The sequence below is a fragment of the Blastomyces gilchristii genome (assembly GCF_000003855.2).
Source record: "Blastomyces gilchristii SLH14081 genomic scaffold supercont1.12, whole genome shotgun sequence".
Classification (NCBI taxonomy): Eukaryota; Fungi; Ascomycota; class Eurotiomycetes; order Onygenales; family Ajellomycetaceae; genus Blastomyces; species Blastomyces gilchristii.
This window is the reverse complement of record NW_003101671.1, coordinates 1932282-1943402: the sequence shown is the minus strand read 5'-3', so window position 1 is coordinate 1943402 and position 11121 is coordinate 1932282. Positions and strand designations below refer to the sequence as shown.

Below are 11121 nucleotides of genomic sequence, written 5' to 3'. Positions count from 1 at the left end.
ATAAAGATAATAGAGTGTTTCTTAAGTCAATTATCAATTTTAGATACTGCATCCCTAGGTATATTTAGAAGTAGAAGTACGCTGTGTACGTTCTTTCATAGGTATTTAAATATATAATAGCAGATGCTTTTGAGTTTCTAACATACCTTTGCCCGTAGGAAACAATCAGCTTTGCCAGAGCCAGCCAGGGCTTGCCAGAATATGAATATCGCAAAGTTGGCGATGATGCGCATATTTCGAGATGTGGAGCTTCCTAGCCTCGAATGGTTTAGTGTATCCGCGGTTGTCCCAGCTACAGCAAACCTTAATACTCACGTGGCTTTTGTTAGTCATCCATTAATCATTCATATGGATCCACGAGCGACTTAACATCACGGATGATATAGTTATTTATATTGACCTACATGGTTGTTTTATGATGGACAAGACTATATATCTATATATATAGGTTCGTTCTCTTACCAAAACTTATCCTTTGTAAGGGATATCAAATTGCGATTCCAGCTCTATGCAGCCGGCTGCCAAAAGCTTAGAGCGCTAGACTGCGCACCGACGCTACCTGTGGAGAGGGGATTTTAAGGGGGAAATCTTAGGATGCCTATGATCATGGAGGACAGTATCGATGTAGATGATCTTTTCGGGGATCCAACCTCCCTAGAGCTGGGGCTGGAAGGCGCCGCACCTACCATCAAGGGCCTACCTCAAAGATTAGACGAGCTTCGGCTTTCGGGTTGTTCCCAGTATGTTACCTGCTACCCCTAGTAATGAGTCGTCTCCTGATTCAAGTCCCCATGAAATCGCATTGCTAACACTAAGCTAGAAAAATTGCGTGGTCTAAACTTGGGGCAATTGCGTACGTCTCACAAGATGGCCAGAAAGTCCTACTACGTTATCTTCACTGCAGACCTGATGACGGCAAATGGACGCTGAGTGAAGAATCCCCCATTAATCAAATCGTCGACATCCATGGCGGCCACACCGTGGTCCATCTTCTCTGGAACGAGAGTGGCTCCGAGCTGGCCATCGTGGATAGCTGTGGCCGAATCGCGATTGTCACCATTATGATGTCGCTGAATACCGTTAATCAGCCGCGTCAGGCCTCAATAGATCCCGATGATGACTTGGCGCAGCCGGTTGGATTGATGTGGTTAAATTTGAACCGACCGGTGAGTGTTTTCTTTGCAACTCTCCTATTTTGACTGTGGATTGTTCTTGACATAGCTCAATCGCCAATTTGTCTAGCTATTTGGTTTTCATAAAGCGACACGGACGAATAACAACAGGTGGAATTATCCGGCATATCGGCGTCGCCCCTTAGGGCCCCTGCATCCTGTAAATAAGTCAGCTCTCGTCATGGTGACGAAATCTGGTTATATCAAGCTCATCTATCAGAATCCAGACTTGAGGTGGGGAGAGATCTCCACGGAATTGAAAACTGTTGGATATCTAGATGGGCTGCTGACACACGCTGCTCTGGCACCGGCTGAAGGTAAGACAATCAACTCAACTATGCAGACGTAGACATATCTCTTATTTGAAAGCCTACGCATATCCTGAAACTGGACTCTTTAGGAAGTGGAATTTCTATCGCCACCCACTCAGCATGTGGGAAAGTGTGTTTCTACCGTGTCCAGGTTAAATGGGATCCCCCAGAATGGGATCAAACGATAAAGCCAGGAGGTGGCTCAATCGCCTTTCCAACACCCGCTTTCCAGGTTTTACATACCAAGACTGAAGTCCTAAGCGCTGTTTTTCACCCGCCGGCGCACGACATGGACAATATCACAGGCTTCTCACCCCCGAATGGAGAAATATATAATCTCACCCATCTTGAAATAATAACGGCACCTCAGCTCCTTCCTAGCACACAGGCTGCTACTGGCCCCTGCATACTAGCCGTTGCATCCATTTCACCCCAGAATCAGCTTGGTCAGCCACCTCCCTGTGGACTTTCAAGCGTCCTTGTCCGCTGGCAGCTAGACACTATGGCGCAGGCCCTACACCCAAGTTTTGATGATGTGGTGTCAAAGAAAACGGCCTCTAACCCCAAGGTGCGATCCAAATAACGCACCCTCTCCACTTAACTTATATCTACTAGCCCCTAGCTCTAATATCCCTCCTACTAATACCCCTGAATTACTAGTCTAAAATAATCTTCAGAAGACTGGACGACATATATTTCGAAAGATATGTCGTCTCGATTGACTACACGGAAGCTAGTAGCGTGCTTGCCATTACACACGACGATAGCTCCATTTCTTTTTTTGAGGCTAGATCCATGAGGCCCATCACTGAGAATGAAGATGGTAACACTGTGACAAGCATGCCAAATGCCGGATTCATCTTTCCAATCGACGCGTCAGGTAGGCTTCATTATAATCCCTTCAGTACATCATAACATGTTTTTGAGACTTCTTATTTATACTTCCTTCTAAGGCCTCCACATTGCATTTTCGCCAAGTGGCTGTATAGCGGCAGTCCTCGACGGGGAGGGACAATTTCATTTGCGATATATGGAGCATTCGTTTGGAATGGAAGATGGGATGTATGATAGCGGTATGCTGTTCCCTTTGGTGTGGATTTGAGTAAATGGAGACGCCATACTTACTTTTAGTTGCAAAAGGCAAATTCACATGCGCAATAGCGGCTTTGGCATTGGGATATGTTCGGGCCTGTGGGAGTGATGCCAGTGCAGATGACATTCTTGCTGTCATCGTAAGACAGCTAAATCCTGGTTAGTTTTTGGAACCAGATTCAACAAGCAAGCCAAAGTTCGTTCGCTGTGTTAACTATCACTGTATTTCAGATGCGCAAAGAACATTTGTCACCGAAGTGTATTCAATTTTATTCACGAGTGTCGACTTTACCGAGCACGATAAACTCGTGAACAATCAATCCATCCAAAAGGGCCTCAGTATGCAAGCAGTTCTTGGTTTCAGATCTCGGTTCCAGCCACGAGCTCCATCCTCCACCGTGTCGTGGATCATATTAAACATTCGGCAGATCATGGTGCTACTTTTGACAGTTTCGCATTACCTCAAGAACGGCAAGGATTCCACCCCTTCGGAGCCGGGTATGTTAACTATTTCAACCCTAACGCAAATATATATAGCCGGGAGAGAAGATAAATATTCTAACTATCACGCATGGTTACATGTGTATCCACAGAGGTTCTCCGCATGGTTTTGGGAAATGTCAAGTGGATCCTCGATCTTGCAAAGTACTTGGTCGACGACCTCCTCGAAATTGCGGATACAATACCGGCGGACCGAACCTCATTTACTTTATCAAGTGAGTGAAAAAGTTAAAAACCCATCCTCCCCGATTTAGTCGCGATTCTTTTCATAACCCCCCGGCCTACTAACATGATTCTACCACTCCATAAGGCAAGACCTACGAATCCCCTTCCCTCATCCTCGTCCTTTCCAGCATCCCCCGCTCATTCCTCCGCCACATATTCCGCTACCTCGGCCGTTTTCCCCTAACATTCAAAGCTGCCAACAACCTAAGCGGCGAATCCTACCAACTCTTCGCCAGCATCAACGATACAATTGACCAATCCTCCCTAAAACCCGACGTCTGCGAGAAAATGCTCGCACACATCGACAGCATCGTCACCCGGACTTACGAAGCTGCCGGGTTTGGGAGCGCGGAGCGAAACGCACCTGAGCGCGAGATGCTAATCACATGCAGCATCCCGCCGGTGCTCCAACCAGCCGTCATGTCCATATTGACAGAGACGGTGCCGCTGGTAGTACGGCCGGGGGTAGAGAGGATGGCATTGGCGCTATACGACTATAGCTGGCTTGGGATTGGGGATGACAAGCGCACGGAGCTCTTTAAGCGGACGCATGATGTGGACATTTTGAAGAAGAATGTGGGTAAGGTGTTGGATGCAACGGTGGCGAAGAGGAGGTGTGTACGCTGCTGTGAAGTTTCGGAGGATACATGCCTGCCCCGGTCGGCTTCTATGTATAGGCTGATTGGGAAGATTGGGGTTTTGAGGACGTGTGTTTGTGGGGGCTCATTTGCGATGGAGAATGTGGAGGCGTTGGATCGGGTGTCGCTCCCGGTGTATAGGTAACACGTACGTAGTCTCATTTTTATATTTTAGGGGTATTATTTGATCTTGGAGTGAAGGGGTGGTTCTTCTTCGGAATCAAGGGATAGGCGTAGAAGAAATGGTAAGATATTTGTATTTTAAAAGCAGGACATTCCATTATATTTCGTTTACACACCGCGTTGGGATCCGCAAGCAATCAGAGATGGATAAATACCCTGCCTGTACTGTGTAGAGAAGGGGTAACTTGCGGTGCTAGAAGTCTGGGGTGACCACTGGGAGTAAGTTTGCGGAGGCCTTGAGTGGGAAGCCTAGAGTTGTTCATCGACCGTAGGTTGAATCCATCGCGGTTTCGGAGGTTGACAATATGAAAATTAGAGACTGTTGAAACTCGTGAAACTAGCCGCTTCTGAGATGGTAATTGGATGTTGTAGTGCTGTAAGTAGCTTTTTCCTAGGACCGAAGTTAGTTTCGTGGACCTTTGTAAGAGTGATCTGGCCCGCGGGCGTGACTTTCGGGAGATTGCTGCGCGCTGTAGTGACAGGTTAAATATGTAAAAGCGGAAGAAAAGGGTTTGAAGATAAGAATCCCTTTTTTGTATGTTTTTTGAACCGTAGGAAAATGATTTTCATAAAATTGCTGCCCAACTCAATTGCATCGTCTAGGATACATTTATTTCCATTTTCTCAACCGATTGAAGAAGGAAGAAAAATATCAAGTTAAAACCAGCAAAAAACAGCGCTCTCCAACTCCCGCCACATCCCATTATCATACCTATGCCTATTTAACAAACCACAAACGTTAGCATTGCCAGAACCACAAGTAGCGCATTATATATATCACGAGTAACGTATCTCCCAGCACTAATTTGTCAACGCAAGGGAATTGTTCGTACCTTCACAGCATATTTCCGTTGGGGGAAGTGAACCAGCTTCTTCTTCTCCTTCTCCGTTCTCAAAGAGGCTTCGTGCTTCGACAACCGTCTCCGGATAGCGCGAGTCTGCTTTGGCCTAAGGTCAAGGGGAAGGTATTTCTTGTTCTTGTAGAAAAGACGCAGTTGCGAGCGCTGGTTGGCGTTTATGACGGTAAGGACTTTGGCGATCGATTTGCGCAGATCGTGACTATATATCAAAATTCACCGCCGATTATATTGTCAGCCAATTTCGCCCCTTTTATGTCCAGAATCGTATTTCCTTTCCCCCTGGAGTTTTTTTCCTCCTCTTTCCTTCTTTTTCCCTCTTCATCTCGTTTGTCCATTTCCAATCCAATCACTTTTCGTGCTCTTTCAAATTCGCCAAAATCGGAATCCCATGCATTTGTTAGGTAATTCGGAAAAAGACGTACATTCTGGTGAGCTTAGAGGAAGCACCTCCAGCGATTTTCTGCACACGGAGCTGGCCGAGCTCGGTCTTCAGCTCATCCAGTTGCTTGGTGAGCTCCTCCTTGTTCTTGCCCCAGAGCTGGCCGGTCTTCACCTTGGCGGTCGACTAGAAAACTGTCAGCAAAGGAAACCCCCCCAAAAAAGTCCAGCATTTCCCCATCGCGCAGAGATTCAAAACGTACCATGATGGCGGGATGTCGTGTGGTGTCGGTCGGGGGGAGGGGCGGATTAATTGGTGTCGTCGACTTGGGGAGTTGAAGATTCAAAATGTTGCGGTTTGATACTCGTTGTGGGACTAGGGTTGCGTGCGGAGCCGGAGAAATAGGCGAGGCCGAGATATATCACGTGACCACTATCATCCAATTACCTGCCCAGCTATACATCACCATTTATATAACTACACCTGGATCAGCTGTATTTCGAGAGAATAACGGAGGATCTGACAGTTATGGTTTTGGCGATTATTTGAGGGAGTGGACTTTGAACGATTGTTGATTATTTCTTGATACCCCCTGGCGCATCTATTTCATTTATTTACAGCTCTAAACCAAGACCAATATGGCAACTCCAACGGGGACAGGATGGGCGCAGTTGCGACAGCAGGCTCGTTCTCTTGAGACGCAGGTAATGATCATATTTCTAAATCTCCTTTATTGCCCAAGGCCTTACTGCTGGTCAGTATATACTTACACCGCCTTGTCGCAGACAGAGACCTTATTCCACACATATGCGCAATATGCATCCCTCTCGCAGCTACCTATGACCCCGTCAGAAGACGAAATAAAAGCCGAATCCCAAATTCACGATATTCTAGAACGGGTATGCACGAGAAAGAAACCATATTTTTGCAGTTCTTCTAACCCCTCCTTGCTTCAAAAACAAAACCTAATCGTCCGAAATATAATCCCCAGAGAGATGCTCTTATAGCTCAGCTAGCTCGCCTCCTCGACTCCGAATCCACCCTCACTTCCTCAGCTCTAAAACAAAACAACCTCTCCCGCCACCGCGAGATCCTCCGCGACCACCGTCATGAACTCAAGCGCCTCAACTCCGCCATCGCCGAAACCCGCGACCGCGCCAATCTGCTTTCCAACGTCCGCTCAGATATCAACGCCTATCGCTCCTCGAACCAGAATAACAACAATGCAGAGGCAGAGTACATGCTGGAGGAACGGGGCCATCTCGAAAGCAGCCATAATATGATGGATAGCGTGCTTAGCCAGGCGTATGCGGTTAATGAGAATTTTGGGCTGCAGCGCGAGTCGCTGGCGAGGATTAACCGGCGGATTGTTGGCGCGGCGAGTCAGGTTCCTGGGATGAATTCGCTTATACATAAGATTGGAGCGAAGAGGAGGAGGGATGGGATTATCCTCGGTGTGTTTATTGGGATTTGTTTCTTGGCGGTGTTTTTCTTTCGGTGATGAACGTGGCTGTTTATTCTTTTCCTTGAGTTATATCCTGCACTGGGCTGGGAAGATATGGAGTTATTTTTCTTCTACTTTTTTATGTGGGACACTAATATCAGCAGGCATGTATTTATTTTATATGGCTTCTCAATTGTATGTTCATCTATTTATCTATATTTACATATTAATCGTGTATCAAGGTCATATATGTCAAGGTGTGGGGATTGTTATTCACGTTGTATACAATAGGCTCATTTCCGAACGAAAGGGGGTATACGCTGCTTTGATATTTGATATTCACTCAGGCACTTCCATCCGCTTTCCGCGAGAGTGCATTGAGACCTTTCCATACCTTCCTCTCGTCCACCAACTTCCGCAGCCCGTTATTCAAAGACTCTAACTCCCCATCTTCCGCAATACTGCTCCCAGCCCACCGAATCCTACACTCCTGGTCCAGCAAATATACATACCCAACCTTACTGTTCATCATCCCAATCTGTTCTCTCAAGCTATCCGTCAACGCCTTTTGCCGCACAAGGAAATACCGATCATGCTGCTCCTGAGGCATCTTCCTCCTCATCCGCCACATAAACATACGTATCAACCAAACTTTCAGCACATTGTCTTCAAAGTTGATCTCGACCCGCTGCGCCGCCTTGGGAGAATCTTTTAGGATCTGGTGCAGCGTCGGGTTTTTCAGCGGGCTTACGAAGGATGCGACCTGACGCTCGGCCCAGAGGCTGGAGAATATACTCACGACGGATACCTTGCCGCGGAGGATTGGGGTTGTGTCTTGCATGGGCGTGGTGGGGGAGAGAGTGCGGCCATATATGTTGGGGAAGTAGAGGGCCTTGTCGGCTTTGAAGAGGCGGGTGTTGGATATGAAGGTTTTACCCTTGTGATAACGCATATTTGTCCATTCGCGGAAGTATGGTTTGGCGGCTTGTCGAGCCCTACATGGTTGTGAAATGATTAGTGATATTCGTGATTACAACGTTGTTCCATTCTGCTATGTCTGTATTCGTCGCATTACAACGTTCGCAAGGGGTCTTTACAATTCTTGTCGTCGGATGATATGTTTCTCATAGTCCACAAAATCGTCTCGACGTTGTCGGAGAGTTCTGTTATCTATACCGGAATTCTGCCCAGCTTGCGGGGGATAAGGGAGTCCTAGAGGGCGACTGAGCGGTTTGGGAGTAAATTCCCCCTTTGGACCCTTTGCTTCTGCTAGTGGGTCAGTCGCATTGTTGCTGTTATTGTTGTTGCGAGGAGGAGGAGTCTTGATCTGCGCGGTCCCCGCAGGCTTTGCGGGAGTGGGTGAACTGAACGTTGATGCATCTCGCCTGCGGAGCTGTGGTTGTAACTCTCGGAATTGGCACGATAGGCAGCTTGTGGGAGGAAATAATGATGAATGAAGTGAGAGTAAAATTGCGCGTGGCTTTGACATGGCTGAGATACAATGGCAAATGCCGGCTCTGCTATTTACCTGGCTGCTGAGCACTGAGCTGCGTTTGGAATTTTGAACCCATCGTTAATGACCACTAAGTAGCTCCACGTGATCTGGTGCCTATTTCGTGTTCCGTCACACAGGCGACGTGTTTCCTTTCAACCCCATCGCATATTGTGAAACCATATCAATTGGATAACAAAGTGCGATATATTTTGCAGAAACAAATAATTCCATCATCCATGACTCTACTATGCTACTGCATTGATGTTTTCTATGATGGATCAATATGGAGAGGGATAAAAACGGATGTGGCGACTCGGAGCGTTTAGCAGACAAGGAAACGTTTTGCGAGGATCTCTATAAATTTAGCGGGCACAGCGACAACTCTCAAGAGATCGATGAGTTAGCAGTGTTACTGAAGCAAGCAAGGAAGAGAAATTCCCCCGACCGAACGCTCTCGCGAACTCCCGGATCAGAGAAGAGCACCACCCTCCCAGATTGCCACAATCTTAAACGTCAAAAGGTCCCTGATGCGCAGGAAATTGCTAGTACTATGAGATCTGACAAGCCCGCATCTGCGAGATCTGCACTTCCGAAAAGGCGATCAACACTGGATGGTGTTGGTGGGAACATCCCGACGTCCAAGAGAAGACGCGAGTCCACCGTTCGAGTGCGTCCGGAGCACCAGCAAATCTTTAAGGAGATGGTGTTTTGTTAGTATTGTCCTCGCCCTGTTCGTTGGCTGTGCAGAAGTAAATATAGCCCAAAAATGGCTATTAGGTGCTGACACCTTTATCACTCAGTTTTCATCCCTAATGATGACATCGCTCCCGCACGTCGCATGCGAATCAATAAGGCACTCGAATTTGGAGCCTCCCGCTCATCTACCTGGGACGACACTGTCACTCATGTGATCGTGGATAAGGCGATTTCTTTCACTGATGTATTGAAATACTTGAGAGTCGATGCCTTGCCAGTGAGTTCACCTGGATGCATCTCCAACCCTTTCTTCTAACTGTACTTCGTAGCTATCGGTGTCTCTGGTAAACGAATCATATCCGACTGAATGCATCACCTTTGGGTCCCTTATGAACGCGTCTCATGCTCGCTTTCATGTTAGTGGAGCTCCGGCCAAGAATAACGAAGCCTCCAAATCAGATGGAGAGCCTGCCGTGCGAGATTCACCAAAGCTAAAATCTTCGCGCAATGGGATTTACCAAGAGACCCCCGTTCCGTCCCCATCACCACCGACCAACGAAGGGCTTCAAGACCCCCTAGTTCCGCCACCTTCTGACACTCATCGTAAAGATGACTGCGCCGATGTAGTAGAGCAGTGTTCCCAGAAGGGACATGATATTTTAGATGAGCTGATTAAACAAGCACGTGCAGAGAAGGATCTGGTAAGCGAGACTAGTGTTATTTTTCTATTATCTATCTTGGGGATATGCGCTGGATGACAACAGCCTTTAGATCAGTCAGAAGAGGAGGACGTAGACACAGCTTCAACCATAGACGAAGTAGATTCAAACTCCGATTCGGAAGCTGAGAAACTAAATGAGGCAAAGAAGAAGAAGAAGAAGAAGAGGTCCACCGGAAATCCACAATGGCAACAGACCTTTAGCTGCATGCACAAGCATGATGGACACACGGATCGGGATAATCCCAACGCTCGTACGATAGAGATTTTGCAGAAAATGTCAGAGTACTACGACCGCATTTCAGATCAATGGCGCACACTCGCGTATCGAAAGGCTATCAGCGCTCTGAGGAAGCAGAAAGAGAGGATAGTCACGAGAGAACAAGCGGTTACAATCCCTGGCATCGGCGAGCGACTTGCCGCTAAAATTGAAGAGATCGTTTGGACAAACAGACTCAGACGACTCGAAGAAGCCAATGCAGAGCCGCATGATGTACTTCTTTCACAATTTCTCAATATTTACGGAGTCGGGTTTGCCCAGGCTTCCAAGTGGATTCAGCAGGGCTACCAGTCATTGGACGACCTGAAGGCCAAGGCCTCTCTGACAAAGAACCAGAAAATTGGCATTGAACATTACGATGACTTTTGCCAACGAATTCCACGCGCGGAGGTGGAAGCACATGGAGCAATTGTGAAGAAGCTACTCTTTACAGTAGACCCAGCCGTTCAAGTCATAATAGGAGGGTCTTATCGTCGTGGCGCAGCGAGCAGCGGAGATATAGACCTCATCATTACCAAAGACGGTGCCACACAAGCGGAGATCTGCGCGTTGATGACAGACATAGTTATCCCGGCCTTGTTCCAGCAAAATTTTCTGCAAGCAAGTCTTGCAGTAGGCAGACGAGGAGAGAGTTCAAAGTGGCATGGGGCATGTGCATTGCCTGGAAGCAAAAACCCCGTCTGGCGCCGGATAGATTTTCTGTATGTTCCTGGCGATGAGATTGGGGCCGCGCTAATTTATTTCACGGGCAATGGTATTTTCAACCGGAGTCTGCGGCTGTTAGCGAGTAAGAAGGGTATGTGTTTGAACCAGCGGGGGCTGTTCACTGGCATTATACGAAGGGAGAACCGGGTCAAGCTGAACAGTGGACGTCTTATTGAGAGCCGGGACGAGAAGAGAATTTTCGAGATACTTGGTGTGCCGTGGCGTCCGCCCAACCACCGCATCTGCTAGTTATTAGGATAGGATATTTAATGATAATAATGATAAGGATAATGACAACGATATCCATAGTTTCTTGATACAGAGTTCAGTCACATGACGATTTCGGACATACATTTTTCCGCTCTCCAAAGGCGGTCTGCGTAAAGACATCTGATTCCGCTCTCACAAAAAGTTTTGCCATC

General features: G+C 47.4%; 5 protein-coding genes across 6 annotated transcripts; 3 read left to right on the top strand and 2 right to left on the bottom strand.

Moving 5' to 3' along the window:
- Positions 1–372: 372 nt before the first annotated feature.
- Positions 373–4513, top strand: BDBG_06010 (RNA polymerase II Mediator complex subunit Sin4). The gene is made up of 10 exons (XM_031722413.1): positions 373–740; positions 821–1166; positions 1243–1489; positions 1573–2051; positions 2144–2363; positions 2437–2556; positions 2624–2734; positions 2807–3073; positions 3169–3291; positions 3387–4513. Exons 1-10 carry the CDS (start codon positions 595–597, stop codon positions 4082–4084), a joined length of 2757 nt encoding a protein of 918 aa, XP_031579294.1. The 5' UTR covers positions 373–594; the 3' UTR covers positions 4085–4513.
- Positions 2857–5749, bottom strand: BDBG_06009 (60S ribosomal protein L35). Its single transcript, XM_002623789.2, has 4 exons — positions 5624–5749; positions 5405–5547; positions 4956–5181; positions 2857–4840 (listed from the first exon to the last, which is right to left on the bottom strand). The coding sequence occupies exons 1-4, from the start codon at positions 5624–5626 to the stop codon at positions 4835–4837; spliced, it is 378 nt and encodes a 125-aa protein (XP_002623835.1). The 5' UTR covers positions 5627–5749; the 3' UTR covers positions 2857–4834.
- A 97-nt stretch (positions 5750–5846) lies between these two features.
- On the top strand, positions 5847–7516 carry BDBG_06008. Of its 2 annotated transcripts, none has more exons than XM_031722412.1 (3): positions 5847–6065; positions 6151–6260; positions 6353–7516. In XM_031722412.1, the coding sequence occupies exons 2-3, from the start codon at positions 6201–6203 to the stop codon at positions 6860–6862; spliced, it is 570 nt and encodes a 189-aa protein (XP_031579293.1). In that variant the 5' UTR covers positions 5847–6065; positions 6151–6200; the 3' UTR covers positions 6863–7516. The 2 variants fall into 2 exon arrangements, with proteins under 2 accessions (XP_031579293.1, XP_002623834.1); XM_002623788.2 differs by having other exon boundaries at positions 6147–6260.
- On the bottom strand, positions 6940–8780 carry BDBG_06007 (F1F0 ATP synthase assembly protein Atp10). The gene is made up of 2 exons (XM_002623787.2): positions 7903–8780; positions 6940–7800 (listed from the first exon to the last, which is right to left on the bottom strand). Exons 1-2 carry the CDS (start codon positions 8292–8294, stop codon positions 7149–7151), a joined length of 1044 nt encoding a protein of 347 aa, XP_002623833.1. The 5' UTR covers positions 8295–8780; the 3' UTR covers positions 6940–7148.
- BDBG_06006 (DNA polymerase IV) lies at positions 8440–11087 on the top strand. Its single transcript, XM_031722411.1, has 4 exons — positions 8440–9010; positions 9101–9273; positions 9326–9697; positions 9761–11087. Exons 1-4 carry the CDS (start codon positions 8584–8586, stop codon positions 10946–10948), a joined length of 2160 nt encoding a protein of 719 aa, XP_031579292.1. The 5' UTR covers positions 8440–8583; the 3' UTR covers positions 10949–11087.
- Positions 11088–11121: the final 34 nt, after the last annotated feature.

Excerpts from the sequence above, each read along its gene's own strand:
- BDBG_06010 (XM_031722413.1), top strand. The coding sequence starts at position 595 with ATGCCTATGATCATGGAGGACAGTATCGATGTAGATGATCTTTTCGGG. Across the intron at positions 2,735-2,806 it reads CGTAAGACAGCTAAATCCTG|ATGCGCAAAGAACATTTGTC; the intron begins GTTAGTTTTTGG and ends ACTGTATTTCAG. Across the intron at positions 3,074-3,168 it reads TTCCACCCCTTCGGAGCCGG|AGGTTCTCCGCATGGTTTTG; the intron begins GTATGTTAACTA and ends GTGTATCCACAG.
- BDBG_06009 (XM_002623789.2), bottom strand. Across the intron at positions 5,182-5,404 it reads TCCTCTAAGCTCACCAGAAT|TCACGATCTGCGCAAATCGA; the intron begins GTACGTCTTTTT and ends TTTGATATATAG.
- BDBG_06008 (XM_002623788.2), top strand. The coding sequence starts at position 6,000 with ATGGCAACTCCAACGGGGACAGGATGGGCGCAGTTGCGACAGCAGGCT. Across the intron at positions 6,066-6,146 it reads CTCGTTCTCTTGAGACGCAG|ACAGAGACCTTATTCCACAC; the intron begins GTAATGATCATA and ends GCCTTGTCGCAG. Across the intron at positions 6,261-6,352 it reads TTCACGATATTCTAGAACGG|AGAGATGCTCTTATAGCTCA; the intron begins GTATGCACGAGA and ends TATAATCCCCAG.
- BDBG_06007 (XM_002623787.2), bottom strand. The coding sequence starts at position 8,294 with ATGTCAAAGCCACGCGCAATTTTACTCTCACTTCATTCATCATTATTT. Across the intron at positions 7,801-7,902 it reads ATCATCCGACGACAAGAATT|GGCTCGACAAGCCGCCAAAC; the intron begins GTAAAGACCCCT and ends ACAACCATGTAG.
- BDBG_06006 (XM_031722411.1), top strand. The coding sequence starts at position 8,584 with ATGGAGAGGGATAAAAACGGATGTGGCGACTCGGAGCGTTTAGCAGAC. Across the intron at positions 9,011-9,100 it reads CTTTAAGGAGATGGTGTTTT|TTTTCATCCCTAATGATGAC; the intron begins GTTAGTATTGTC and ends TTTATCACTCAG. Across the intron at positions 9,698-9,760 it reads CACGTGCAGAGAAGGATCTG|CCTTTAGATCAGTCAGAAGA; the intron begins GTAAGCGAGACT and ends GGATGACAACAG.